The 23,440-nt window shown below is 44.4% G+C and overlaps 1 protein-coding gene across 2 annotated transcripts in view; it reads right to left on the bottom strand.

Moving 5' to 3' along the window:
• The window catches only part of CORO2B (coronin 2B), a 126,467-nt gene continuing 103,027 nt past the window's right edge, over nucleotides 1–23,440 (bottom strand). The window contains exons 4-12 of one of the 2 annotated variants that reach the window (XM_050967586.1): nucleotides 17,277–17,426; nucleotides 15,902–16,066; nucleotides 14,841–14,957; nucleotides 12,623–12,727; nucleotides 7,551–7,647; nucleotides 5,550–5,662; nucleotides 3,570–3,660; nucleotides 2,382–2,521; nucleotides 1–1,195 (exon numbers count right to left, since the gene is read on the bottom strand). In XM_050967586.1, coding sequence (XP_050823543.1) covers nucleotides 1,064–1,195; nucleotides 2,382–2,521; nucleotides 3,570–3,660; nucleotides 5,550–5,662; nucleotides 7,551–7,647; nucleotides 12,623–12,727; nucleotides 14,841–14,957; nucleotides 15,902–16,066; nucleotides 17,277–17,426 — 1,110 coding nt within the window. In that variant the 3' untranslated portion in view covers nucleotides 1–1,063. The remainder of the gene's footprint in view (nucleotides 1,196–2,381; nucleotides 2,522–3,569; nucleotides 3,661–5,549; nucleotides 5,663–7,550; nucleotides 7,648–12,622; nucleotides 12,728–14,840; nucleotides 14,958–15,901; nucleotides 16,067–17,276; nucleotides 17,427–23,440) is intronic. The other variant, XM_050967585.1, reaches the window with a different exon arrangement.

Here is a 23,440-nt window from a genome sequence, read left to right as displayed (position 1 = left end):
GTTTTCAGGAGGAAGTAGCACTCTAAGGTCCCTATTAGCAGATCAGGGAAGATAGACCCACTACATTTAGGAAATGTTGGATCGTTTTAAAAAAAACAAACCGTATATACAACCAGCTCCCATCCCGCTAAGGAGAGGGTTTATACACAAAAGCAGCAAAGAATCCTGTGGCATCTTATAGACTAACAGACGTTTTGGAGCATGAGCTTTAGTGGATGAATACACATGCATCTGAGGAAGTGGGTATTCACCCACGAAAGCTCATGCTCCAAAACATCTGTTAGTCTATAAGGTGCCACAGGATTGTTTGCTGCTTTTACAGATCCAGACTAACACGGCTACTCCTCTGATACTGGTGTATATACAGATAAACTGAAGAAAGTGACAAATTAACGAGTGCAGCAATTGACCAAGGGACTTGAACGTCTGACCATCAGGCCAATTTGTAAGACACTGACTTCAAATTTTGCCACCTTTCCCCAGAAAAGGAAACTTTTGCAACAAGTGCGAGGGCAAAGGGCAGGTCTTCCTGAACCTCCTTTAAATAAAGGCCAAGGCAAGAGGATTTGGAGAGAACATTTGTGAATTAAGCCCTATATTTTAGGTTATAGTTAAGTGAATTAAAATTCCAGTTTTGTAGGCTGTGTGCATTCTTTGTCAGGCTTTGCATAGGAAAAAGTTAATAGCAATAAACCATATTGCTTTCTTAAGGGCACCGTGTATTCTCTTTTCATTCTCTCTCCATTTCTGGTTAAATTTAAGATGTGCCCTGTTGGTTAGTTCCGTAGTCTTTAGATATAGAGAGAATAAATTGCTCTTCTACTTACTCCATGAAAAATGCTGAGACATAAATACATACCCAGCTTCCTTTCATGCAGTTATTTTCAGCTATAGTGTACAGGTCTTTCTTTTTAGCGCTAGATAAGACTACAAGGACATATTTCCAGTTAGCATGGCAGGTCATTTGACTTCTGGCTCATATTCTGTGTAAGTGGATACAGTAAAATAAAAGAGCAAATATAAACAAAGAAAGTTTATTTATAAAATGTCCCTTGAGGTTAATTTAATTATTCTTCGGGCTGTTACGTAAGTTTTTCAACTCCAGCTGTAGTTGTCGAATTCTTATGTCTTTCTGCGAAAGCTCATCTTTCAACCGTCGGATCTCGTCTTGTTGTCGAAAGAACATTCTGAGGAGCTTAAGAGAAAGAAAAAAAAAATAGTTGTATAACATTGTGTTAACATTTATAATATCTGCTTTCCTCAATGGCTTCATGCCTTTCCTGCCAACTGTCAGAGAACCTGCCTTCGATCCATGTCATTACACTGTTCCTTTTGAAAGGTCAGTTTACCGGCAATACTCCCTGTCCATTTTCATGGTTACTCAGTTAATTCACATCGTATGGCTCATGAGCTCAGTTTGTGAGATGAAATTCAAGATTGGATTCAGTGTAAACGTTTCCCCGCAGTCTTTAAGTGTAGCACAGAGAGCAATCGTTTATTAAAAACTGTTAGGAAATTAATCCAGTTCATTTTGTATGCTCTCCGCTTAAACCTCAGCAAAGTCCTGTGGGTTGAAGTCTGATCCAGGGAAACACACACGTGGATTTTCACGGCTTGGGAACAAAAAGTAGAGATGCACAAATTAGTGTGTTTATATGCTCCAATCTTGGATGTGTGCAGTTGCTCTCTGTCAGAGACAGTCATGACCTCATCTATGGTCATGTGCCCTATACTGATAACAGGTGGAGATTTTTATTTAGTTAAGTTGCCAGGAGTCTGATTTCAGAGAAGGAGGGTCAGAGTTCAGTCCCCATTGTCGGTGTGAAGTTCCAGGTGGCTATGATGTGCATCTTAATAACAACCCTACAGTTCCTAGATTATTACAAACTTGTTACAAAACTGCTTATAAGTTACACCATCTACATGGAAAATACAGTGAAAGCCACTAATGCCAGAAACTAGGATGGCACATGGAAGCCAAGCGTGCAGAAGGGACACCGGAACAGTTCAATGCACTCTGTGGTCAAGGGAGGCTAGGAGTGGCAACAATTATGACAATGGGGGTAAATGCAGTCTCTGCTATTTTCTATTGAAATTAATGGGAATATGTCGATTGTAAACTCTCTGGAGCAGGACCGTCTTCTTGTTCAGTGCTCGTCCTGGTCCTCGAGTGGTCACCTGGGTGTTACTGCAATACAGAATGACATCTGCGGCATAAAATCTGGCCTCTGTGGTATTCAGTAGGATCAAAAAATTCAGCAGACCTTACCAGCTGTTTTCTTACTATGTCCAAGAAAGGTTTTGCATGGCATAAGCTTGAAGCACGTGGCTGAGATCTAAGAGGTTGACCATTCAAAGTCAAATCAACACGCATTGCTTACCTCATTCTCTGTCCTGGGGGGCACGTTTTCTAACAAATCTATTCCATTGACAACAACACTTTTTTTCTCTCTTATTGGTGCCTTAAAGACAACTTTGGATGCCTTCTTATAGCCCTCCTTCAGAGACATCAGTACAGGATCTACGTGTGATGGTAAAATAAAGGAGGGTGTTAGCACTTGCTCTGTTACACTGCATGTGTATATATCCCTCCCCTATTGTCCTACCTTAACATTCACTACCTGTCAGTTGCTACAACAATGTGTTTTCATGGTGACTGGACTGGACAGGCTCTGGACGACAGTCGGGAGACCTGGTTCTAATCCATCTCTTCTACTGACCAGCTGTGCAACCTTGGCAAGTCCCTGCCCCCGGCCCCGTACCTCTTTACCTTCCCATCCTTTGTCTTGTCTAAGTAGACTCAACTTTTTGGAACATGAACTGTCTCACTATAGCCTTGTCCAGACTAGAAAAAAAGCTATGGTTGGCTGGTTGTTTTTTTTAATCGGGTTAGCGAAAAAGTTTTCAAGTATCAGAGGGGTAGCCGTGTTAGTCTAGATCTGTAAAAGCAGCAGAGAGTCCCGTGGCACCTTATAGACTAACAGACGTATTGGAGCATGAGCTTTCGTGGGTGAATACCCACATGTGTCTGACAAAGTGGGTATTCAACCACAAAAGCTCATGCTCCAATATGTCTGTTAGTCTATAAGGTGCCACAGGACTCTTTGCTAAAGAGATTTGAAAGACCACTTGGTAAAGCAGTGCTAAAGAGACCAGCACCTGGGGCAGACACAGCTTAAGTGGTATTAACTAGCTTGAATCTCTCTCTCGCTCACACACTTTTCCCATGCTCACACAAGGCCTATATTTTCAGTTGGAGCAACTAGGTGCTACTTTAACACAAATACACTTACTTATAGATGGAGCTCAAAAGCATTCAACGGCTTCCTTATCCCCCTCCCCCCCGCCACACACACAGCTTACTAGCTCTAAAATGGTTCCTGTGGGGTTATGTACACTAAGTACCTAGGCACCCACCATCCCATCAGCCGGTGGCCAATGTAAAGTATGGAAAGTGCCCAAGGATGAGTATGGATTTAGACACATTTCACAGTGAGGCTCAGAGATCAATTCTGTTTATATTTCCAATAGAAGTGCAGTAGATGCTCATGCAGGGTTCATTCTTTTACCTCTGTTCATTCCACTCAGCCATTCGTCTGGTGTCAGGGCTGGTTCTATACCTGGAGTCATCGGGTAAATATCCTCTTGGTATGTTTCTGACTGGAGGTGAGGAAGAATAAAGAGCGACTGTCTTCAAAATATTTGTTCCCAATTGTAACTATGCGCTGCAAAGTGCCATAAGCAGCAGTTTTCTTACAACCCCGGCCAACAGTAATGTAGCCATTCAATAGCATCCCAGGAAAAATACTTAACTGCCTTTTCACCATTAACTGTAAATGGGGAATAAAGAGTCTGAACCCCTGCCTATTAAATTCATGTTCTGAAAGAAAATTATACTCCAGCAGTACTAATCATTTGAGCTGTAGACAGACTAATAAATACACTTCTACCCTGATATAACGCTGTCCTCGGGAGCCAAAAAATCTTACCGTGTTATAGGTGAAACCGCGTTATATCGAACTTGCTTTGATCCGCCAGAGTGCGCAGCCCCGCCGGAGCGCTGCTTTACCACGTTATTTGAATTCGTGTTATATCGGGTCACATTATATTGGGGTAGAGGTGTATTATCCAGCTGAACTGGGAGGCTTTGGAAGGGCATCGTCTCTGGCCTGTTGGAGAGGGTGCTCCCTGCTGCTGCACAAACCGTTCAGGGAACGCTAAGTGCACAAAGCATATGGTTACATATTGTAGTTCCCATTTCAAAGCATGAGCCAGTTAAGTCAAGGAGCACCCACTCTGGCCACATACGGCATACAGAAGAACAGCCCAGAGAAAAACACCAAGGAAAGTTGTCCACAAGGGTAATTTCCCTTTCCCCTCTTCTCCACATTTCTGCTTGCTGGAGATTAGCAAATTCAGAGCAACAAGGATGCAGCTCTATTGAGTCACCTCTGTTTGGAAAGTTACTGACTCAATCCTAAACCTGAACATGGCTCCTTGCTTTGTTTCAGATTTCATACAGCTGGACAAAGCAGGCAAAGCCAGCACTGAATACTGCTCCCAACACATGGAGATGTGATCTGTACTTGGGATGGGTCTCTAAACCTAGATGTGGGACAGACCTTTGTCACACACTTCAGAAAACCCAGTTAATTTCACACAAAATAATGGCAGCAGAAGTTAGAAAAAATGCTGGCGTTAGCTCTTTAAAGAACTTTCCATAAGCACAGAGTTCAGACTTAGCATTGCTGTACATTAGAAAAGCAGTTTTTAGCCAAGATGTGAGTTTGGATCTAAAATGTGTAACTGATATAAATGAGAGATCAGAGAGAGATCTACCCATCAAAGACAACAGATGTTATCCACAGCCAGCAGCGGCTCCAGGCACCAGCGCTCCAAGCGTGTGCCTGAGGTGGCAAGCCGCAGAGGGCACCCTGCCAGTCCCTGCGAGGGTGGCAGTCAGGCAGCCTTCAGCGGCATGCCTGCGGGAGGTCCGCTGGTCCCACAGATTCGGCAGCAATTTGGCAGCGGGTATGCCGAAGCTGTGGGACTGGCGGACCTCCCGTGCTTGGGGCGGCAAAAAAGCTAGAGCCGCCCCTGTCCACAGCCAGAAAAAAACAAACCCACGGTGTTTGATATGCAAGTCAGGAAAATGTCCAGCATGGTCAGAGTACAGTATGTAAGATGTGTGGTTGTTGTGGACAGTGATATAAACCGTCAGGGGCTTAATTCACTAGATACAGTTTGCCAAGGTCCTTTTGACATTTACTGTATTTCATCCAAATGATTCTGCTCTGTGCAAGTCAGAGCAGGATTCCTAGTGTGGTCTCAAAAGGTAAAAGTTTAGTGACTGAGTATCCCAGCTCCTTCCCTGTGCATCATTTTAACAGAGAATACAGCAGTCTTTGACATACCCGAGTAACAGAAATAGAATTTCCCTGGCACACCAAGTGTTTCCAACTCTGTGCTTTGAACGGGTTCGGCAGAGATAACGCATCAGAGCATTTGAGTTCCGTACGGGAGTGGGAACAGTGCTGACATGTACTCACCCTCCTTGGCACGATCATAGAGATTGGCTCAATCAGACCCTTTAAGGTAACCAGTTTATAGAATCTGAACACCTCACATGCAGACACATCCAGCCCGTGCTTTGGCATCACACCTATTAGAGAGTTCACAGGTGAGCAAGGGTCTTTCTTTCCTTTCGTGCCGACAAAGCACTGAAATATTCAAAAGCTCTTGCTCTACAAATTGGTCCGTGATGAAGGAACCAATCTTACTAGCCTCGTGTTAGCTGGCTTAGGATATGGTAGCAGTATGCATGTCAAGCATATGTAGATCCAATTAGACATCATGTTGATGGGGAAAGTTCTGACAGCATAGCTACCGTAAATCGTCAGCACTTTACAAGTCAAGAAAAGCAGTCAGTGTGTTCCGCATGGGATTCTCTCTTTTGCTTAAAACACAAACCTAAGTGAGAAGGTGCCTTGTAACTCCCTAATGGATACCAGCCTACCACTGCTACCGGCTGCATGGAGTTACTTTGTCAGCTCGAGTAGCAGCGGCTCATGCTTTGGTGCTCTCGGTCCTATCACTGCAGATGACTCGTGGGGGGCGTGATATGTGTATAAGACAGAGGAAGAAATACAGGACCCAATTCTGTGAGGTGGTGACATCAGGGCAAGTTGAGGGCATGCTGCATCTTTCCCAATCAGGCCTAGGGTATGTATATACCTTGCAGAAGCTGCAGCTGCAGCCAGCAAGTGGAGGGAGAGACCACTAGCATGTAGAAAGTGTTACCCCGGGGAAGGAAAGCTTTGTCAGACAAGTACAGAAACCACCACGGAAGCGCTGCCTATTGGAGCCTGCAGGCAGCACTGGGGCAAGGGCTGAAGTTAAGTAGGGGCACAGAGATTTGTTTCGTGATCGTGTCCAGAGTGCAGGGTATTGACCCAGCACTGAACTGAGCTGCGAAGCAGAGAGCAATCTCCTTTAATATCACGTCCCTCTGCGCCATCGACTTTCCCTGAGATTGCAGGCCTGCACCAGTACCAAAGAGCGGATTCCAAATCAGCAGCTGAGCTGCTCACGCCTGTCCCTGCCCTCTTGGGGCTGTGGGACACCATAGAACTGGGTAGCTGGGCCTTCTGCCTAATTCTCCAGGGCGTGCTAGGTCTGTGTCCTGCCTGTGGGGCTATGCGAGGAGGGAAATGCTTCCTTCCCTCCAACCCTCCCCACCTGGGCCTTCCTATCCACCTGCAGACTGGAATTTGAATAGCCCATTTCTTCTCCCTCTGACCCTCTACACCCATTGGGGGAGCCCCATGCCACAAGCAACTCTACCCACAACCCCGGGGGCCAGCCATGAGGGAAACGTGCCCACTTCAAGAGCCCAAATGGGACCTGCCCCCCATGCCACCAACCAGAGCTGATCCTGTCCTCACCCAGCCAGCCACCCCACAGCCAGAATCCACCAGTCACCCCTGCCGCTGCTGGAGAACTGCTTCCAGGTAGGGAAGCCACATGCAGGGGCCTCCTGGAGGTGCTGGGAAGGAGAGGAGAGTGGTGCAGATGTGCAGATCAGAGCCCTGTGTTGGCAAAGAGGGGCAGGGAATGGGTCAGATGGATTTGGGAAGGGAAGAGCATTTTACTCAGGGAACGTCCCATGTATCACTGGCTCAGGTCACTTGTTTAAGTTTAGGCAGCCGGTCACTGCATGTCAGGTGAGACTGCACATGCATTTTCTTGGAACTGGGCCCTCAGTAAGATACATCAGTCACACTGCACCATTACCCAGGAAGAAATACATAAAAATATTAAATGCCACATAAAGAACATTGGAATTCTGAATTAATTTTCTAGCAAGTCATCAGCTACCTAATGACACAGAACATATTTGAACAGCGAGAGTCAGCACAGTGCAGAGAGCATGGGAGGTTATTAAGCAAAATACATTTATCAGCAAAATGTAATTATACTATTTCAGTCTGCTGTGGTTTTTTAATATTAATGTTCAAAGAGGCAGTCAACTAACATGCCAAAGCTCTTACCCAGTCCTTTCTGTGGGGCAGGAGAGCGAAACTCCATGAGATAATTCAGATAGGGCTTTTCTGTGCTGATTTCATAGTATCGGATGTTCCCGTCACCCTAAGGCAGGGGGGATAAAGGCAGATCAGTTTAACACTCAGGGTAAAAGCTGTAGGTAAATAAAAAGCTGTTTAAAAAGAACATCATGTGCATCTCTGCCAAGTTCTAGGTTAAATATACAGACACGACAATGCTAGTTAGCCATTGTAGAACACAGTCTAAAACCAAATGTACAGCATTGCATATACTGCGTCTGGGTTCTTGGAGTAGCAGCAGTAGAAGGAACAGATGTGGTCTCTTTAATGGCGTTTGGGGAAGAAGACTCACAAGACGACTAGCAATTTTATCCCCATCACTCCCATCTCTCCCTCACACTTTATGGAATTAGCTTTTCTATCCTTGGGTTAAAGAACATACAACGTAAGAATGGCAAGACTGGGTCCGAGCAAAGATCCACCTAGCCCAATGCCCTGTCTTTCGACAGCGGCCAGTACCAGCTCTTTCAGAGGGAATGAACAGAAAATCAAGTGATCACCAAGTGATCCTTCCCCCGTCATCCATTCCCAGCTTCTGGCAAACAGAGGCTAGCGACACCATCCCTGCCCATCCTGGCTAATAGCCATTGATGAACCTGTCCTCCAGGAACTCATCTAGTTCTTTTTTGAACCCTGTTACAGTCTTGGCCTTCACAACATCCTCTGGCAAGGAATTCCATATCATATACGAGCTGCATATCTAATTTAGTTCTCTCACAATGGGAGGAGGATAAAGTACTAAAAAATGTACCAGGACGTTGTGTTGCCTGAGAATGCTAAAGGAAATATTCCAGTACAGAAAAACTAATTTTAGAACGAAGCTAAAGTCAGTGGAGCTGCACTGAATGGGCAGGGCTCCGTTGCACTAAATTTATGCTAATAGATTCATAGATTCCAAGGCCAGAAGGAATCACTGTGATCATCTAGTCTGAGCTCCTGTATAACAGACTATAGAATTCTCCCAAAATACTTCCTTTGAACTACAGCATATCTTAAAAAAATCCAACATTGATTTAAAAATTGTCAGTGACGGAGAATCCACCACGACCCTTGGTGCATTGGTCTAACAGTTAATTACCCTCATTGTTAAAAATGTATGTCTTACTTCCAATCTGAATTTATCTAGTTTCAGCTTCCAGCCCTTGGTTCATGTTATACTTTTCTCTGCTAGACTGAAGAGCCCGTTATCAAATATCTGGTCCCTCACCAAAGGCTCTTAAGCAAAGTAAACAGTCATAGGATAGGAGGGAAGGTCCTCTCATAGATCGGTAACTGGTTAAAAGACAGGAAACAAAGGGTAGAAAAAAATGTCAGTTTTCAGAATGGAGAGAGGTAAATAGTTGTACTGGGCCCAGTCCTACTTAACATATTCATAAATGATCTGGAAAAAGGAGTAAACAGTGAGGTGGCAAAATTTGCAGATGATACAAAACAACTCAAGATAGTTAAGTCCCAGGCAGACTGCGAAGAGCTACAAAAGGATCTCTCAGAACTGGCTGATCAAGCAACAAAATAGCAGATGAAATTCAATGTTGATAAATGCAAAGTAATGCACATTGGAAAACATAATCCCAACGATACATATAAAATGATGGGGTCTAAATTAGCTGTTACCACTCAAGAAAGATCTTTGAGTTACTGTGGATAGTTCTCTGAAAACATCCACTCAATGTGCAGCAGCAGTCAAAAAAAGCGAACAGAATGTTGGGAATCATTAAGAAAGGGATAGATAATAAAACAGAAAATATCATATTGCCTCTATGGTACGCCCACATCTTGGATATTGCGTACAAATGTGGTCGCCCCCTCTCAAAAAAGATATACTGGAACTGGAAAAGGTTCAGAAAAGGGCAACAAAAATGATTAGGAGTATGGAACGGATTCCATATGAGGAGCGATTAATAAGACCGGGACTTTTCAGCTTAGAAAATAGACGACTAAGGGGAGATATGATAGAGCTCTATAAAATCAATACTGATGTGGAGAAAGTAAATAAGGAAGTGTTATTTACTCCTTCTCATAACACAAGAACTAGGGGCCATCAAATGAAATTAACAGGCAGCACACAATGCAAAGTCAACCTGTGGAACTCCTTGCCAGAGGATGTTGTGAAGGCCAAGACTATAACAGGGTTCAAAAAGAAGTAGATAAATTCATGGAGGATGGGTCCATCAATGGCTATTAGCCAAGATGGACAGGGATTGTGTCCCTAGCCTCTGTTTGCCAGAAGCTGGGAATGGGTGACAGGGGATGGATCACTTGATGATTACTTGTTCTGTTCATTCCCTCTGGGGCATCTGGCATCGGCCACTGTCAGAAGACAGGACACTGGGCTAGATGGACCTTTGGTCTGACCCAGTGTGGCTGTTCTTAAGTTCACCTTGTAGGTATTTATTTACTATTTATTTATAGACTGATGAAGTCACACTTCAGTCTTCTCTTTGTTAATGCAAATAGATTGAGCTCCTTGAATATATGACATGTTTTCTAATCCTTTAATTAAGCTCATGCCTCTTCTCTGAACCCTCTCCAATTTAACAGCATCCTTCTTGAATTGTGGGCACCAGAACTGGACTCAACATTCCAGCAGCAGTTACACCAGTGCCAAATACAGAGAGAAAAAACCCTCTCTACTCCTACTCGAGATGTCCCTGTTTATGCATCCAAGGATCACATTAACCCTTTTGGCTACATCATTGTACTGGGAGCTCATGTTCAGCTGATTATCCACCACAACCTCTAAATCCTTTTTAGAGTCCCTGCTTTCCAGGATAGAGTCCCCATCCTAGACATATGGCCTACATATTTTGTTCTTAGATGCATGCATTTACATTTAGCAATATTAAGCATATTGTTTGCTTGTGCCTGGCTTACCAAGCAATCCAGATCTCTCTGTATCAGTAACCTGTCCTCTTCATAAATTATCACAATCTAAATTTTGTGTCACATGCAAACTTTTTTAGTGATGATTTTATGTTTTCTTCAGGTCATTTGATAAAAATAAGTAGCATCAGGCCAAGAACTCATCCATGTGGGACCCTACTAGAAATGCACCCACTCGATGATGATTCCCTCTTTGCAGTTACATTTTGAGACCTTTCAAGTAGCCAGTTTTGAATCCATTTAATGTGTGCCATGTTCATTTTGTAACATTCTATTTTTTTAATCCAAGTGTTGTGCTGTACCAAGTGAAAAGCCCCAGAGAAGCCTAAAATATTACACTAATACTACTGCCATTATCAACCAAAATTGTAATCTAATAAAAAAAAAAGATATTAAGTTAGTTTTACAGGGTCTGTTTTCCATAACTCATGTTGATTGGCATTAATGGTATAGCCCTACTTCAATTTTTTTATTATTCAAGTCCCATATCAGCTGCTCCATTATCTTGCCCAGGATCAATGTCAGACTGACAGGCCTGTAACTACCTAGGTCATCCCATCTACCCTTTTAAAATATTGGCAGAACATTAACTTTCTTCCATTCTTTTGAAATTTCCTCAGTTTCCCAAGACTTATTGGAAAAAAAAAATCCACATTAACAGTCTAGTGAGCTCCTCAGCCAGCTTTAAAAAAACTCTTGGATGCAAGTTATCTGGACCTGCTGATTTAAAAAGTGCCTAACCTCAGTAGTTGCTGTTTAACATCCTCCTGAGACACTAGAGTAGGGGTGGCCAACCTGAGCCTGAGAAGGAGCCAGAATTTACCCATGTACATTGCCAAAGAGACACAGTAATACATCAGCAGCTCCCCATCAGCTCCCCCAAATCCAACCTGCAGCAGCTCCTGCTCGCTGGCAGCCCCGCCAATCAGGGCCTCCCGCCCACCACGATCAGCTGTTACGCGGTGCGTAGGAGGCTCTGGTGGGGAGGGGGAAGAGCAAGGGCATAACAGGCTTGGGTGAAGTGGGGGCAGGGCCTGGGGCAGAGCAGGGGGCTGAGCACTCCCCGGCACACTGGAAAGTTGTCATCTATAGCTCTAGCCACGGAGTCAGCGCCTATGCAAGGAGACGTATATTAACCTATGAAGAGCCACAGGCTGGGCACCCCTGCACTAGTGGAATGGAAAGTGTCATCATTCTGTGATATGACTACATCATTTCCCGCCCCTCCCCCCCAATACAGAACAGAAATATTTATTAAACATTTCTGCCTCTCCTGCATTGTTGATAATTATACCATTTCCACCTAGCTATGGACCAGGACCATTATTAGGATTCTTTTTGTTCCTAATATACTTAGACTCCTTGTTATTATCCTCAACTCCAGTGGCCATAGATTACTTCTTGTATCCCTTTGCTTCCCTTATCAACTACGACCTTCTTTCTTGATTGTGGCCTTTATGAACACCAATGGCAAAGTATACCTGGTGCTTCTCTATTCAGGGCCATAAGCTGAACTGAGAGGGAGTCCTACATGCAGCCCATAGGAAATAAATGTGTTTACTTTTTTAAGGGCCTCCTAAATGCACTACAGTATCTGTAGGTCCTTTCATTTAGGTGGAGCTTTGTGCACAAGCTAGTGTGATTGCAGAGAAGTGTGTGCATGTTTGCACCAAGCCACACCCTCCAGGGTACACAGGTGCTTTTGGGGTGCCATTAGAGAAGTGTGTCCCACCATAGAGGTTTCTGTAGTGGTGGCATTTGGACTTTACAACACAAGCAACACTAGTGAAGTGCAAAATAATCAAGGACCTTTAAAAGAAAGTCAATGGCCAAAGACTGGTTCCTGTTACATTCGTGTAAATCCAAAGTCTTTAGTGGAGTTGCTCCAAATTTGCACTGGTGAAAGCAATATCAGCATTTGTTTAATTGTAAGAGTTATTTATGGAAAGCCCAAAATAACCCCATGCTCTGCTCATCTGCGAGGTGCCCCTTTGCTTGCATTCTCGAATGGGTTATTTGGGAGATGATTGATTCTCAAGTTTGCAAGAGCCACATCAGTCCTGAGAACAGCAGAATACGCAGTATATTGCCCGTTACCCTCAGTAAAGCCAACGCACCTTTCCAGCCAAATACAGCATGTGCGTATCAGCATCGTAGAAAGGAAACAAGAGCCCTGACAGCCCATCGATCTCCTCCTCTATGAGAGGCATGGCCAGGTCTTCCTGAACAAAGAGAAAATCGCTTTATGAAGCAACAAGGGTTAGAGGTTGCATGGAACATGAAAGCGAAACCCACGAATGAGCGACAGGTGCAGCAGGGCGAGGGACGGATTTTGTCCCAGAAAAGCTGAAGCAAACCCACTGTCCCTCCCAAAGGGTGCCACGGGATTTCCTTGTCCCACGAGCCAGAGGTGGGAGGGAGAGAGGGCTAGCAGATCAGGTCATGTACACACACAGAATAAGGAGGATGTTCACTTAAGGTCACCTCTCTGCAGGGCACTCAGTGGGTCACCCTGTAGGGCTGAGCGGGTTCTGGGGCTCTCAGGGTAAGGGTTGTAATGGGGTCCAGTTACACCCCTCCCCCCCATCCCTGGAGCCATTTCTGTGTGGCTGCAGGTTTGTGTATATTTTAAGGAGCAATTTGGGACAGATTGTGCCTGGGCCAAGAGCACAGAGTGAGGGGGGTGGGGAAGGAAAACAGAGGAGGGTGCAAGGAGCTCTCTCTCCTGCCCCCGCCCCCCAAGGACCAGAGAGAGCCACATCCTCCAGGGAGCACACTGCCCACAGGGAGAAGGGCCGGATGCAGTGGGGGAAGAATGCTGCATCCTCTCTGGAGCTTTGCTCCATGGCTGCTGTGCCCAATGCTGCCGCCTGGGCTATGATGCTCTATTGAGCTGCGATGCTTTCCGGATAGACGCCAGAGAATTGCTCATCACCTTTGTTTGACTTTTAAACGCACACCCCACAAGACTATAGGAAGCTCCGATGGTGGTGAGGCTGCACACCTGCCTGGGGAGAGCGTACTGGCCTCTTGGATTTAGAGGGCAACCGAGCCACCCTTGTTTTCGGTTTTATATGTCACACAGCCCCAAATGGATCTGGTTTCTCCCTTTGTCCTTGAGTTTATACAAGATTCCTCCTGAACAGATCAGACGCCCCACCCACATACTTCTGTTTCCTCACCCTGCCCTTGTAGCAGTCACAGCTAAGTAGGTGTCTATGGTGTTCACTGGCGAACTGACAGATAGGACTGGGCTAATCAGTCATCTCCCCCCAGCCCAGCCTGAATCAGCTTTCCACTATCTGCAGCTTCTACTACCCAAGTGAACAGGGCTAGGCATGTCTGCAGCCTGAAACCCAGTGGTCCAGAATATCTTGCATGGAGGCAGAGGGGAGGGTACAAATTCTTGCTGTGATGAATCTGGTAAATTTGCATCCGCTTTAATTAATCTTGTGAATTCAGAATTCAAATTCCCCAGCGTGTCATGTCTAGTCAGATCTCCATAGCAACCAGCAGAGTTTTTAAAAGTTACATAAAGACCTTTGTAGAACCTGCTAGGAAACAGGAAGGAATAAAGAATCTGCTGTATATGTATCTGCTGCTCTCCCTGTATTAAAATACAATACAATACAATACAATACAACACAACACCAGAGGCTGGGCTATTCAAAGAGACCTGAAGGAGCTGGGCACCCAACTTCACTGGAAAGTCCATGAGAGTTGAGTTAGGTCTCCGTGGGAGTTGGGTGCCTATGCACCTGTTGGCCCCTTTGACAGCCCCACATGACTGATCCATAGCACGCCCCAGCCGTGCTTCTCAGAGCACCTCCCAAATGCGAGTGAATGCAGTTGCATAAAACTGTTGCAAGCTGGGCAGGTTTTCTCAACATGTAGATGGATAAACTGTGGCATGGTGTGAGTAGGTGCCTTGCTTATAATCACCCTATATTTGCAACGGAGCAGGGGCTAAACCTCCGGTCTCTGGACTCCTCAGACATAGGGTCCATCTACGCTATAATCACAGGTGGTATTACAGCGGAGCTAGCTTTAATCTAGCTAGAGTGGGTCCTGGAGCCGTGAAGCTGCAACACAGCGGGCTGTTCCTACACGCTGCAGGGGGGCTTGCGCAGCCCGCACAGAAGCATGTACTAGTGCAGCTTCCCTGCTTTGGGACCCAAGTGAGCCAGATCAAAGCTCGCTTGGGTAGGTCTACCCGTACCATACTCACACCGCTAGAGCAGAACCCAGATCGCCTATCTCCTAGGCCTCTATTTTAACCCATCAATCATGCTCCCTTCTTGGGAAGGAACGGCTTCCAGCGATCTATTTGCTGACCTGGTCCCAGAGTGCAATCTGCCTCGTATTCCACCTTGAGACTCCAGTCGTTAGAAGTCGCTTCACGTTACCTAGAAAGACCACTCGGTTCACACGATGGTTCTTACAGCTGGCTTCCTGGAAGAAGACATTGTCTGTGCTACATGCAGTGAAGAGCTACACATTTCAGATGTCTTCCTATGCATGGTGCTTAGTATAGATCAGTGAAAATGCCAGCTGTAGAATTTCAAGGAGAGAGATACTCAAGGCAGGATTCTCCCCCATGTTAGGATCTGAGTTCCTTGCGTCTCTGCTCCTATATCCTACAGGTAGGTCCTTTCCTCCTTGTATAATCTCTGCACTGTCTACGGGGAAAGGCTCCATAGAACCACTTCATAGCAAGCTGGGCTAACCCAGCTTTCAACCTCCACCATTCCTCTTACTCCTTTACTGCAAAATGCAACTTTCATATTAACCAGCTATGGCTCAAACTGCACCAGTGAAAATGGGGGTTCATGCTATCTGGAATGGAATGGCAAAATGCTGTTTTGCAAAAATAAAACCTAGCCTTCCCTGAGCTTTTTAGAATAATCCATAATTGACAAAGACAATTACGCTTTTCTTCCAAAACCTGCTCTGTTGCTTCCCAGAACTCTCTACTATTTCCCAGAAACCTTTGATTAATGAAAGATTAGAAGCCCTGTATCTCTGCCAAGGACAGTGCTGAATCCTTTCTATTGTAATAATGATAAGAAACAGCAACATTTTCTGAATGCAGAGAGCTAGATTCAGAGGGTGACATTTGTGACACATTGTTGCGTCCTGAATATCAGACGTATTTTGTGACCATTCAATATTGTACAAGGAGCGTTTACCTTACTGAACGTTAGGCTTAAAGGGCAACTTGCCCTTGCCCCTAAATCTGCCCCGGTTGCACATTAGGGGAGGAATGCACTCAAATGAGAAATCCCAAATAAAGCCGCTCTTTAAAGCCTAGGGTCAAATTTGTATTTGTTAAAAATAATGGATTTACTTCTTGTGACTGGTGCTTAGGACTGACTCTTGAGAAATCAGCTCTTCACCTGAAGGACTTTGCCCGAACGTGGCTCAATGACTCGCAGCTTCTTGTCTTTGCAGGTGGTAGACAGCAGGCTGCCATCGGTATTGAAGGACATACAGAGAATGACATCTGTATGACAATCGATCATCTTCACGGGCTCTCCAATGTCCAGGTTCCAGATCAGAACCTGAGGGAAATGGGGCATAATTAAGTTAGCACTGATGCTGCTGCTAGTTGCAAGGGTGGGATAGGGGGGACATAGTCATAACTCCAGGGTACAGGCTGCCTGGAAACACAAATGCATGCAAGGCCACGTTTTCCAAACTTCTGGCTCGGCATTGCTAATTTGGAGCCAAATTCCAGTCCCTCTACTCATATGTCATCTAATTTCACAAGTGGTCCCTTTGCTTTAATGTGAATAAAATTTTCGGAACCCGGCCCTTGAGAAACAAGCCTCTCTTTTGCACTCCATGCAGTTATTGCCAGCGACAGGACAGACTGATAATTGTACCCACTTCTTAATGCCATTTTTTGTATTACATGGAGGAAGATAAAGAATCTCTCTGGGTCAAGCCTACTTTCAGAAATGACTGAAAATGGCACCATGGGGTTCCATGTTCATTATCTCATTGAATTTCATGCCAACCTTGACTCAGAAGAATCATAGTGTTTTTTTTATTTATAAGATAACGGCCAGCCCTGCGAACTCAACCTGGGTTCCATTGTTATGACGTATGACCGCCAGGAGTAAGCATTTTACAGTCCGAATGACGCCCCTCATTACATCTTATGTATGAAGTGAGCAAAACTGCGATGGAGTCAGGGAGACAATACACGTGGAACCCCGTGAGGCCATTTTTACAGTTGCTTTTCAGAGTAGATCCGCACCTTAGTGTCAGAAACAGGAATGATCTGTGAGGATTGGCCAACGCAGAAGAATCCTTTTGAAAATCCACTCGAGAAAAATTTTCAGTGCTAGCTACAGTCTTGTACTTTTGTTTTATATAACCATTATGAAGCAAGCAAGTCATTAAGATTAGGTAGGACACAACATGAATTGGGGAAGCTATAATCTGACACAGATATGGCATGGAATATTATTTAGACAATAGGAATTCCCATTAAGGTTAAAGGCATATGCAGAGAAATTCTCTAAACCATCAGCAAAAGAACCTCTGATCTCAAATGCATTTCCATTTCATGTACTGACACTTCTAAAGCAGAGAGAGAGATCGGAAGAAAGATCTGAGGATAAACTGTGACTATCAGAGAAACTACTGCCAAACAAACAGTGAGTCCATCTGTGATTTTACCCTTTAAAGCCACACATGGCCTTAATAAATGCTCATCTCCAACTACTGCTGAGGATTTAGTAGGAATCCTCCGGAATAGCTCACCTTATAGTCGTATCCTGCACTGAACAAGATATTGTTGGTGGTCGGGTGCCACTCAACGAGGCCGACCCGTCGGCTGTGGCCAAAGAGCTCTAGAATGGCTTCAGTCATATTCCGCTTCAAGCCGCCCTCTGGAATTTCCCATATCCGGACCTGAAAGAACAGGATGAGCAAAGGTTATTGGGAGGAAAAACCTCTGTCCTTATTTCAGAGGCTTGTAAGAGTCTTGTTCTCTCCACTTGGCATGTGCGTGAAATCTTCATGGACTAAATTCCATCTACTTGGTCTCCAAATGCCAGAAAGGAATTAAAAATAGACCTGACTATGCCCAATGGCAACACTCGTGTGCCATCCCTTCACGCCCATGGGCATGTTTGTTCCCTCCTTCCGTCTCCTTCATCCCCTCTCCACGCCCCAATAGTTAGCTGGCCCTGGGAAGCAGCCAGTACCTGATTCTCTTCAATGAAGACCACATGCAAGATCTAGTCCTGTAAATAATGGGAGATACCACAGGAAGCCCACTGAATGCAATGGGACGATCAAAGAGCTAATAGCACAACATTTTCAGAGTTCTGCCTGTAATCGACAGCAAAAGACAAGCCAGTTCTTGAAAGAGGCAGGAAATAGAATACTCTAAAAACAGCAGTTAAAAAACACACCATCCCCCTATCTGTACAAACACATCTAACAGGAAGGAAAAATCAATCCAATTTGTCTCAGATGACCTTCTTAAGGAATCACTACTAAGGACTTCAAGGCTTGGTCCCCTTAGAAATGATACTAATTACTTAATAAAAAAAAATGAATATACTCCTCTGTTAAAGTCATGCTAGCAGTGCACGATAAAGGACAGCGTATTAGCAGGCATCAGACATACCGGTAGCAAACTAGATCAGGTTGTTATGTGATGAATTTGTTTTGCCACCTGACATCTGTAACTCAGTTTTAACTAAAAGGGACCCTTGTGGTTCACACTGTTTAGGTTCAAATATATGAGCCACCCCCAATATTGGTCTGATATAACAGAGTGGCATCCTTGACCTGAGGTTCTATAGTTCATTAAATCTGCCTTTCAATCACTAACTTAACAAAAAGAATGATTGTTTCTTTACATGATCATATCAAAATATAAAGGCATGTGCTGGCTCAGCTGCCTCTAACCTTGTGAAGAGGAGTAAATGTACATGCACTAGAACAAATTCACCCCGGCTGTAACACTGCAGACTTCAGCAGAGCTAGAGGGGCGAGTTTGGCCCACTAAACTTCTGTACTAAAGGAAAACAATGTGGAGAGTTTATTACATCGTAGCAGGATTAGTGTTTCTGTGGATATCATTAAAAAGGGGCCACCAATACTGTGAAAGTGCCATTGACTTTAACGGCAGTAGAGTTCGGCCATTCTCAGTGCTTTTGACAATCTCACCCCGCATTGGCCTCCATAGCACTTGGGGATAAAATCCCGGTTAGGAGTGTCTGCTGGATAAAAGAGACAACAGAGAGAGAGAGAGAAGAGGTGAGCCAAAGGCTTCTCCCCTCCTCCTCAGTTAAAATGGCAGAGAAGTTCTTTCTTCTCTATTGCAGGTCACTGGTGTGAATGTGACCCTTGTATTAGCCTTTTGCTCTTTAGATTCTCTAGTTCACTTGAAAGTCTTCTGATTTCTCTTTTCTGCAGAGCATTACCATTGTCTGTGGTGCTCAGGGGACAACTTATCAAGATTTGCAGACCTAGATCATTTGGTTAATTCAGAGTGGCATGTTCAGCGTCATCATGCCATCTACCCACCTTGCATGGATATCTGAAGGCGTGGACATACTGAAACTCATGTAGCTTTGTACAAGTGCTTGGAATATCTGGGTTTTCGGAGTCATGAGAGCAGGTCTTGCACATACACTTGCATAGTTCAGATCAGCCGGCTAAATCACCGCACTCTAGTTATTTCCCCCCTGACCACAGACTGCTCCTACTGAATGTTTTCATCCCATGTGCAAGCTGTATTTCTCACTGCAACTCCATATTACAGCAAAATTACGGTTCCCATTAAAACAGCCAGGTAAGATCACATGCATTGTACAATCAGTTTAGTTTGCTGTTTGCCTCCACTGTAAGAGTCTAGGAAGGCAGTTTGGTGTTTCTGTGTAGTTTTTCTTTCTATATTATCCAGACGACCAGCAGATCTGGAATAGACAGTAATGATAAATGGACACCTGATCAACCCCCAAACACAGTATGTAGCTCTGGTTCCTGACAGACACCGCTGGCTTTTCCTTGCACTCTGCCAACACATGTGCTGCTTGTCATGCCACACTGAATTGAGCTAATAGCAGCAGAGATGTGCTGAATAGACACCAGAACCAGAGAAGGCCACGGGTTGGTGTCTCCTCTTCTAGCTTCAGGGAAGTTTTGTTGGAGTAAAGGAGTCACCTTCTTCCAAAGCCACTACTCTGACCAACACCAAAGGATTCAGCAGGCCTGTTCTCAGTGAAGTCTAGGTGAGTTTTGCTATTACTTGATTGGAAGGAACAGTTCAAATACAAGCAGCCATTTTATCTGGCCTCTGAATATAAAACAGAAAACATATCTTTGGGGATTGGGGCGGAGGAGATCTGCCAAGTAGGACAAACACAAACTCAAGAGAGAGATTAGAAACAAATTATTCTAAAGTTTAGCTAGGATGTTAAAGGCTATTTCACTGGTTCAACAGAAGGATTCATTGAGATTGTTTGGAGTGAGACAGACTCTCCCCTGAAAATAGCTGGATGCTTGGAGTCACCTTTGCAGAGGGAAAATATTTTATTTAAAAAGCACTAGAAGTATTGCAACTATTTTTCACCTTGAGATAACTAGGGCTGATCGGAGTTTCTCCCCCTAGTTGCATCTTGGCAGGTACAACAAGAGATTGTGCTTCTTTTTGTACAGCACACAGCAAACTGCAGCAGGGACAGTCCTGATTTTTGGGTCTTTTTCTTATATAGGCTCCTATTACCCCCCACTCCCTGTCCTGATTTTTCACATTTGCTGTCTGGTCACCCTATGGCCTGCATTTCTCTCTCAGCCCTGGGGAGATTTTGTTTAATACATCGTTCACAACTTCCTGCGTCAGTTCCTTGGAGTTCGGATACATCCCTAGAACAAGGCAGAGAAGAATGAGAAATATTTACTCCTTTGGTATAGAGGCAGCAAAACACAGCTGTCATTTACTGTACACACACTGCATGGATGGCAAAGTTTACTGCTGGTGTTATCAACACAAAAGTAAAGAGAGGAACATTTTGTTCTGTTTGATTTCCTGAAGTTCCCTGCAAGTGCAAGCTTTGCTAACAAGGTGCATTTGTTGCGAAATCATGCAGTTTTATTCCTTAAATTTAGTCATCAAGAAGGTATCGCAAGAACTCAGAAAAGAAAAAGTGCCTTTTTGCCACTGTGATTTGGGAGGAGGAGCAAGGAAATAAACTGGCTTCTTTTTATTTTAAAGATCTATATGAGGCAAGAATGAAAGGAAGGAATGCATCTTTCTGAAATAGCCCTGCATTTTGCTTCATTCATGGGAAGACCCTATTAGATAAGGCTCAGAAAAAAACTAAGAGCATCCCCCTTATTTAGCTGCAGAATTGAGATCAGATTTCAGATTTAGAAAGACAAGTTAATATGCTCAGAAAGATCAAGGAATGAGTCTCACTCGTAAGATTTAGGCCCGGAGGGAGTGAGAGCAGAAGGGAGGACCAGCTGTACATGCTGGAGGCTGAGTGAACTGGAGAAGGGACAGGATGATAAACAGGGCAATGCTGGTGAAAGAGAGCAGGAGGGAGAGCAAGTCAAAGGGTTTTGTTTTTTTTTAAAAGGAGAGTTGGTTACGTTTCGGAGAATTCTGGTATTTGGCATCACTCGAGAGAATTCAGGATGAGCACTAAGCAGTTAGAGAAGCTAAGGGGAGAAGAGCGTGGTATTCTGGGGACCCACTTGATAATGAGTTTGGTGGAGAGCTATTCTCAAGCTAATGGGACAGTGTTTGAATCTTCAAGAGGCAATTTTTCAGAGCGTTATGGACAAAGCTGATCCAATGCCCTGGATAAAATATTTGCAAGAAGCCTGTTTTATCTGTGTCTGATGGAATGCATAACATGCGAGTCAGAGAAACGGTTACAAAAAAGCTCAGGCTACTTGCAGACCAACAAAAATGAAGCTGTAAAAATCGTCATCTCTGCTAGCACCAAAATGGTGCATCTCCGGGGTGGGCAAATTTGTGGGAGAAGCTATTTTCCAAAGGCGGCACAAGTGTAGTGTAAGGAAGAATGGAGCATGCCACCTGGAGGGTCAGTACTATCAAACAGGACTGACTGTCTGAGAGGAGAGAGGATACTGGAGTATAGCCCCGAACTTGTTAGTTTGCTGATGTGGAAGATCCACACAAAACATATGATTCTACAGCTGGTTTTAAGCCGTGATCTGTTTTCTACTTTAAGATGCAGAAGGCATTGATCTCTGGATTGCACCAAATGAGATGGTACATAGAGAATGAAAGACTAATTGAAAGATGAGGACAATATATGGGAGACTTGAAAAACCTAATTTGAATCAAATAGATGATCCTAAGAACCAGTGGAGATTTGCAGTACGGAGAAAGCATGCAAGGAGAGACATCTGTATACCATAAAATCCAAGTTACTGAGTATTAAAGAAATTAGCTACTGGAATGGATAAGATATGAAGAGGGTCTCCCTCTCAAGCATGGGTGCTCAGGTACTGATATAAACAGAAACACATAGGCCTGCTTGCCCCCTCATTTACACCAGTTGTAGAGCAGTGTAGCTCCACTGCTTTAAATGGAGTTACTCCAGATTTACACCAGCAAATAGGAGATTGGAATCAGGCCCATGGTGTTTAAGGCAGAGAGGAATTGGCAAATTAACTGACATACTTCCAGCATTCATAGAAACCCCCAGATACTTTATAAAAAACAGTAAAACAAAAGTGTTTGTGCTAATCATGGGTAAGATCCAGAGGGAAAGCTTGACTTTAGGCCGGTTGAGCCTGCTGGCATTTTAATCTCAAGTCCCACGAGTATTCCAGTGATTATGCTAAATTCCAGAGGCTGAACCTGCTGGTCCAAATTCTGACATTTACACCACTGAATATCCAGGTTAACGGGGTTACCCCAGATTTACAACAGTGGATCTGAGAGCAGAATCTGACCCTTGGCAAGCTACTTACAGGTACCAAAGTAATGTGGATTATTGATCAGTTGTGCAGAGCTTTAACATCCTTTAGGCTCCCCTTTAAGATGCACAGGAGGGGGGCGGGATTTGCACATTTCAATGAGTGTTTGTGTTAAAGAGAGAGGGAGGGTTTATCTTTAAATAATGGACTTCAAGTGTTCACGAGGCCAAGCTGACTAATTGGAAGGAATACACATTGTTGATGCTAGTGAAATAGATAAAAAGCCCACAAACGTCAGTAAATATTGGAAGAATAACTCCATGAAGTTCACTCACAAAATTGTAATAGCCTAAATCTCCTCCTTTGGCAGATGACGTGTACCTGCCAATTGGGGGGTGGGGGCACCAGAGTGAGGGCAGCGGCTTCAGCAGATGTTACTGAGCATGCTCAGTACAAGCCAAGCAGCAACTGGGGGGCGGGGAGGGCACATGACTCCATGTGCCTCCCCTCCCCCATGCTCACCTCTGTCCTTTGGGGGCTGCCAGCTAATGTAGTGGCTCCTGTTATCTGGGACATCTGAGGCTTGACTCTCATTTACACTAAGGCCCCAGATCTTCAAAGTTAGTTCCGATTTTCTAACATCCTGTAGAACAGGGGTATGGCATGGCACATGAGCTGATTTTCAGTGGCACCCACACTGCCCGGGTCCTGGCCACCGGTCTGGGGGGCTCCGGATTTTAATTTAATTTTAAATGAAGCTTCTTAAACATTTTAAAAACCTTATTTACTTTCCAAACAGCAATAGTTTAGTTCTATATTATAGACTTAGAGAGAGATACCTTCTAAAAACGTTAAAATGTATGACTGGCACGCGAAACCTTCAATTAGAGTCAATAACTGAAGACTCAGCACAGCACTTCTGAAAGGTTGCCGACCCCTGCTATAGAAGGTGGATTGACCAAAAGCACTCCTGTAGTCACACCACTGTAATCATCTTTGTACAAAATATGCCT

This window comes from Gopherus flavomarginatus, chromosome 9 (genome assembly GCF_025201925.1).
Source record: "Gopherus flavomarginatus isolate rGopFla2 chromosome 9, rGopFla2.mat.asm, whole genome shotgun sequence".
In the NCBI taxonomy this organism is placed as follows: Eukaryota; Metazoa; Chordata; order Testudines; family Testudinidae; genus Gopherus; species Gopherus flavomarginatus.
This window is presented reverse-complemented; position numbering and strand designations above follow the sequence as displayed.